The 6,301-nt window shown below is 35.3% G+C and overlaps 1 protein-coding gene across 1 annotated transcript; it reads left to right on the top strand.

Annotated features, from left to right (window-relative positions):
- Positions 1 to 435: 435 nt before the first annotated feature.
- Positions 436 to 2,745, top strand: LOC143896440 (uncharacterized). Its single transcript, XM_077404338.1, has 3 exons — positions 436 to 664; positions 2,179 to 2,261; positions 2,355 to 2,745. The coding sequence occupies exons 1-3, from the start codon at positions 436 to 438 to the stop codon at positions 2,559 to 2,561; spliced, it is 519 nt and encodes a 172-aa protein (XP_077260464.1). The 3' UTR covers positions 2,562 to 2,745.
- Positions 2,746 to 6,301: the final 3,556 nt, after the last annotated feature.

Below are 6,301 nucleotides of genomic sequence, written 5' to 3'. Positions count from 1 at the left end.
CAATCCTAAATTCTTAGTAGGATTTTTATTAAAGTAAGAGATTTTCGTTTCCCAATTATTCACAAACTTTTTAGAACTATTATATCTATCAATTTACTTGAGTATCTCTTCCCTCATTTGTTTCCATAATTTTCATTATTATTTATCAAGACTATTATTGGAGCGAATCTTAAAATGCAAGTAAATCGTTAAAACCTATCTGAGATTTACTTCAGATATTGCTTCATTTACTGATTCATGGTATTGTCCTGTCAAAGCTATAACAGACCAAGTGGTCCCCCTATAAAACAAACTTCTTGATTCTTCATTTACCTTTTATTTAGCTTCTTCAGTCCTCAACAGAATATTTTCTTTACAGTATTTGTAATGATTTATGCATAGCTATTTATTTTCAAGGGATGAATGAAAATTGATTGAAATAACAATGATGCCGCAATGCTAGAGAGAGAGTTTCAAAATGATGCGGGTGCTTTACGAGAATGGTTAGGAGAAAACGCTATCATTATAGTTGATCGTGGATACAGAGATGTTCTGCCTCTCCTACAAAATCTGGGAATAGAAACTTATATGCCACCGTTACTTCAAGAAAATCAAACTCAACTCAGTACAGAAGATGCGAACGACTCCAGATTAATAATTAAAAGTCAATGGATTGTGAAAGCTCGTAATGGGCACATAAAAATGATTTTTAAATTCTTCAAGGGAATCGTAGCGTACCATCACGTTATACACCTTCGTGAATATTATCTGATAGCCGGGGCACTTATTAATAGATATCGTGAGCATATTTTAATGGAAGGTGCTACAGCTGATTTAGCTAGGGAAATGCTTCAAAGAGCACGCACTGTTAATAACCTACAAAATAAAGTTCTTCAAGAAAATCTAGGAAGACGTATTGCTATCTGGAATACACTCGATTACAATCAAGTTTTAGATTTTCCACCCCTTACACTAAATATCTGAGAGACTTAACTATGGGTATATACCAAATAGAACTCGCTCCTTCTTATATACAGGACAAACTTTTGAGAGATAATAGCAAAATATTACAGGTAGATGTACATCAACAAGAAGCTGGTCTTGTTCGCCTTAGAGTTTATTCAAGATTTCGCAACGCGACACGATATCAATTGTGGATACAGTTTACAGAACGATGCCGACAACATAATAATACTCGGTTATTACTGTACATGTAAGACAGGAGCTAGGATTCTCGAGACATGCGCACATATAGCAAGTGTGTTATAGTTCTTGGGATATGCGCGTCATCAACCAAATGTTAAATACCCAAGCACTGGCCTCCTTGATAACATCGCGGATGCTGGTGGGAGAAATGTTCGTAATTGAGATAGATACATATTGATATATGTAGGTAATGTAGGAAAGTTGACACCGGATCTTACCTTAACCGGTGGGGTCCACACCGGAACTTGCCTTAACTGGTCGGGTCCACACCGGATCTTGCCTTAACTGGTCGGGTCTACACCGGATTTTGCCTTAATTGGTCGGGTCCACACCGGATCTTGCCTTAATTGGTCGGGTCCACACCGGATCTTGCCTTAATTGGTCGGGTCCACACCGGATCTTGCCTTAATTGGTCGGGTCCACACCGGATTTTGCCTTAACTAGTCGGGTCTACACCGGATCTTGCCTTAACTGGTCGGGTCTTCACCAGATCTTGCCTTAATTGGTCAGATCCACAACGGATCTTACCTTAACCAGTCGGGTCCACACCGGATCTTGCTTTAATTGGTCGGGTCAGTTATGAAATTTTAGTATTATATATGAATATATTCCTAGTCACACAGAATGTAATTCTGCGATGAATCCAGGTTTCCATCATAAAAACCTGGCTGGGCCCTACCGGACCCTAGTTAGACTTTATAGCCAAGATTAAGCCAGACTATTAGATAGTCCTCACCAAGTTCAAGAAGTTTTGTCCCATTAGTTATCAAAATTGATCCCCTCCGAATTCGAGACATTTCAAGGGTAAAAACGTGTATACTCGACTACTTATATTCCGTCGACTTCCATACCCCATAACTCTCTTCCATGACTTCCTGGAGGTTCGGGCCCATAAGGACTTTTGATCTCCCGATCAAGCTAAAAAATCACAAAGTTTGGAGAAATTTGACCGGGGCCTAGATTTCCAATGTTTGTGTGCGTGGTCCTTTGCAGTGAATCGAGTTACACCTCAACAATTGTCCTCATCGAGAAAAGTCTTCCAATCCGTTGCTCAGAAGCAGGCCGATGCTGAGTTTGTAAGACAATATCTTTAATTGGCCTAGAATGTGCAATTTTTTAAAAACAAATTACATACATCATTTGTAAAATATATTTGAATATGTTTACAGATGTATGCTGAAGCTGCCAAAGTTCAAGCTGAGGCATCTAAAATGAATGCGCTTGCAGTTACTGAAATTGCACATGCAATACAAAAATTGGCAGATATTGCTGCTGTACAGGCTGTTAATGATAGTGAACAAATACGAGTTTTTGAGAAACTCACATCAATTATGGACAACATGTTGCCTAATTATCTTAACGATCAAGCTGTGTGAGGATTAATTATATTTGATATAATTAATAATATTTTTGTTCAACTATTATTACATTTTAATAGACTATGGACCATTTTTTCTAACGTCTTCAGACTACTGCTGCTGTACATGCCGTTAATAATAGTGAACGAATACGAGTTTTTGAGAAACACAATAATTACAGAAAATTTGTTGCCTACTTATCCTAACGATCAATCTTTGTGATGATTCAATATTTGATTATCAACGTTTGAAGACGCTGAAAAAAATGGACCTATTATTTCGTTTGAGTTTAAATAGTTTTTACAAAAATGAACAAATTACTGCGTGTACTTTTTTGTTAAGTGTGATAACGTAATGTGATGGTCGTAAATTGAGAAACATGTTTCTTATATTTAACAATTTTATTTTGTTTTGAAGCCAAAGATTTATTTCAGTTTTCACATTCAAACGTGTATGTGTACATTGTTGTTCGATCTCCATTATGCTAATGCTAAATATATTTTTCTAATGACTGAAATTGTTTGGCAATTATTTATTAATTTTACCTGCATTATAATAAAATAGATTACTACTACTTTAATTTGTACTTTATACATTCCAGCTAGTACATTGTAATCTAATCTCACTTTATAATTATTTTAATTGTCTTATTGTCTTAGCTAATGATCTTCTACATTTAATGATCTTACTGTATCTACTAAACTTATCTAATAAACTTATTTAATAAACTGTACAGACACATCTATATAATATGAATGCGCTTGTGTTATGACTAGAATTGCACATACAATACAAAAATTGGTAGATACTGCTGCTGTGCAGACTGTTAAGGCCATTCTACAATACGTCGCAAACGCCCCGTCGCTAGTCGCGAAGGATGGCAATAACTGCTAATTGAAGTGTTATTTTCGATTGCCGATTGCCAGTTACTATTACCAAAAAGTTAAAAGGTGTTCGACTTTGTTTTAGCAACCGTGACTGCCAAGCGCAACCGGAAGTAACACTTTTAAAGTAACACCTGCCACTCTTTGCGACTGGCGACGGGGCGTTTGCAACGTAGTGTAGAATGGCACTTATAATGTTAGTGAACGGATATGAGTTTTTGAGAAACAAAGATTTGCAATTAGCAGAAAGATTTGCCAGATAAACAATTATTGTTGTTTATCTGGCAAATCTTTCTGCTATTAAACGGTCTTGGATGCGACGTGCGATAGCAAGAGGTCCACGAGCATTATTATCTACATTAATATCACAAACATTATCATAATTGTCATATATATTTTTGTCATAATCAATTTCATTAAATAGATCATCATTAAATATGCCGTGAGCATTACGCATATTATGGAAGACTGCGCAAGCGTTGACAATTCTCCCAGCAAAGCCAGGCTCGTACTGCAAGACCCTGTGTCGAGAAAGACATCTCCAGGTAGCTTTCAATACACCAAAGAGACGTTCGACACAATTTCTTGCGCTGCATAAAACTTCGTTATACGCGAAACGTGGAGTTCCTTCTCGCTCTCGGGGTAAAGGAGTTAAAAGTCACGGTTTTAGTGGATAACCTGAATCACCTATGTAAACAAATATGCTATACTTATTTCAACTCAATTTAAAGTTTTTTAATACAATTTAGAATCAATAAAAAAAATTTTAAAATTCATAAACTAGAACAATTTAAAATACATAATTTATAATGTAAAAAATTGTCAATGACACACACACAGCGTTCCATAGTAATAATTTCTAACTAATTTTCTAATTAAGATAATAATTACCAATGAGATATGTTCGACGTTCACCACGATTGTATGCGCGTTCCATAACTCGTCGCGCAGCACAAGCACTCTATATATATGCATCGTGCCGTGCTCCGGGATATCTTGCATTGACATTTAATATTTTTAAATTTGGATCACATATCTAAGGGATCAAACATTGACTGTTATACTAGTTATTAATACACAAAAAAAGCACGTTGTACGAATTAATGATTTAAATATTTAGTATATTTACCATTTGCACATTCACTGAATGATAGCCGTGATGATTTATATAGGCTTCTTTATGCTCTTTGGGGGCAAGGATCGCAACATGAGTGCAGTCAATCGCTCCAATAGCCCCTTCAAATGGCTGACGTGCATTTTGAAATTGCATTCTCGCTAGTTGCCTATCTTCTGGAGTGATGGGAAATTGTATCTATTGTCTAAACATTAAGTCATTGATCGCATCAGTTACTTTGTGGACAGATCTGCTGATCGATGTCTGGCTCATAGAAATGCCCCACTTGAAAACAACCAGTTGCGTAAAATCTCATTGCCGACAATATCTGTAACATATAAATACAACAAATTAAAATAAAAAAATTAATATAATCGTAATGAAAGAAAAATATATGGTTGCAATAATTTGTATCACCTGCTTTTCTACAGACAACCCGGTAATCCTTGTCCGCTGTAATCGAGGTTCTAATACATTAGCGAGATCAAACATTAAATCCGGTGTTAGGCGATACAGTTCTTGAAATTCATTGTTCGTCAAATCGAACGGATCCTCTGTCATTCGCAACAATTGTCGTTGCGCCCTTCGTTCAAGGCGCGAACGTTGAACACGATTTTTCATTATCATTAAATTTAAACCAAGATAGTCGAGAGCCATTCTAAAATAATAAGTTAAGATATAATTTTATGGTGATGATGATTTATGTAAAAATGCCGTAGAAATAAAAGAATAATGTGCAATTTCTAACGGAAAAAGAAAGATTTTGATCACGTCTGAGCATTATTTTGCATTGCTTGTCTAACGATGAGGTTAAGTTTTATTCATCTTACCATATTAAATTTTATTCAACAACTTCCGACAGTTCACTGTGGCTGCAGTCCATTTGATGCAATTACAAATGCTTTTTAAGTGTTCTTCTTTTTCATTCTTCATTAAAAGACAGGAAGAAAAAAGTACTTCGAACTCAAGTCTCATGTACTACACACATATATGCACATGTTCCATACACCAACGTACCACCGACGCACAGAGGTCATTTTCATTTATCTAGGAATTAATAATTCAATTTATCACCATGTTACAGATTACGTTGGTACTCGCCTTCGGCTCGGGCGGCAAACTTCACACTCGTTTGAAAAACGCTACTTTCGTTTTAACCGGTCCTAACCTCTATTATTTATTTATTAAGATATTGTTACCGTACATAAAAAATAATTGTGAAAAATCTATCACACAGCCTTGGTTATTTTATTTATTGGATATTATTTGTTCAAGGGGTATATACTGATTTTTAAAATTACTGTACTCGTCACATATTATATTAAAAATTTAGAAAAACCTTGATGAATGTCGTTTTTTCCGTTTTTACATTTATAAAATAAACCCGCAATACATATATTCGTGTTTGTTCGTAGTGTTTTAATTTTTTTTAATACCTAGATATGTCAGCATTTCAATCCGAGTATTTTTTTTTGCCAAGAAATGCCAGTGACTTAGTATTTATATTTTTTTTTAGGTACTATGTCGCTAAATAAGAGAGAATTGTTCGAAGTTTGGCGTAAAGAAAAGACAATTAAACAGAAGAATTTATCGGTTTTGGCTTTTGTATCTTTCAAATTTGGTGTAGAAGAGTGTGCTAATGATAAAAAATACAACACCATTAGAAAAAATGTTTGTCGTTTTAACAGCAAGGTAGCTCAAATGTGGAAGGAGTGTAATCGTACATTAAAGTTTTTTGAAGAGAGACACCATCAATGGCT

Source organism: Temnothorax americanus, unplaced genomic scaffold (assembly GCF_048541705.1).
Source record: "Temnothorax americanus isolate GAGA-0224 unplaced genomic scaffold, ASM4854170v1 Scaffold182, whole genome shotgun sequence".
NCBI classification, from domain to species: Eukaryota; Metazoa; Arthropoda; class Insecta; order Hymenoptera; family Formicidae; genus Temnothorax; species Temnothorax americanus.
This window is presented reverse-complemented; position numbering and strand designations above follow the sequence as displayed.

What these genes read in the sequence shown, in the direction of transcription:
- LOC143896440 (XM_077404338.1), top strand. Translation starts at nt 436, where the DNA reads ATGCTAGAGAGAGAGTTTCAAAATGATGCGGGTGCTTTACGAGAATGG. An exon ending in TCAATGGATTGTGAAAGCTC is followed by an intron (nt 665 to 2,178) that starts GTAATGGGCACA and finishes GGTCCTTTGCAG; the next exon opens with TGAATCGAGTTACACCTCAA. An exon ending in AGCAGGCCGATGCTGAGTTT is followed by an intron (nt 2,262 to 2,354) that starts GTAAGACAATAT and finishes ATATGTTTACAG; the next exon opens with ATGTATGCTGAAGCTGCCAA.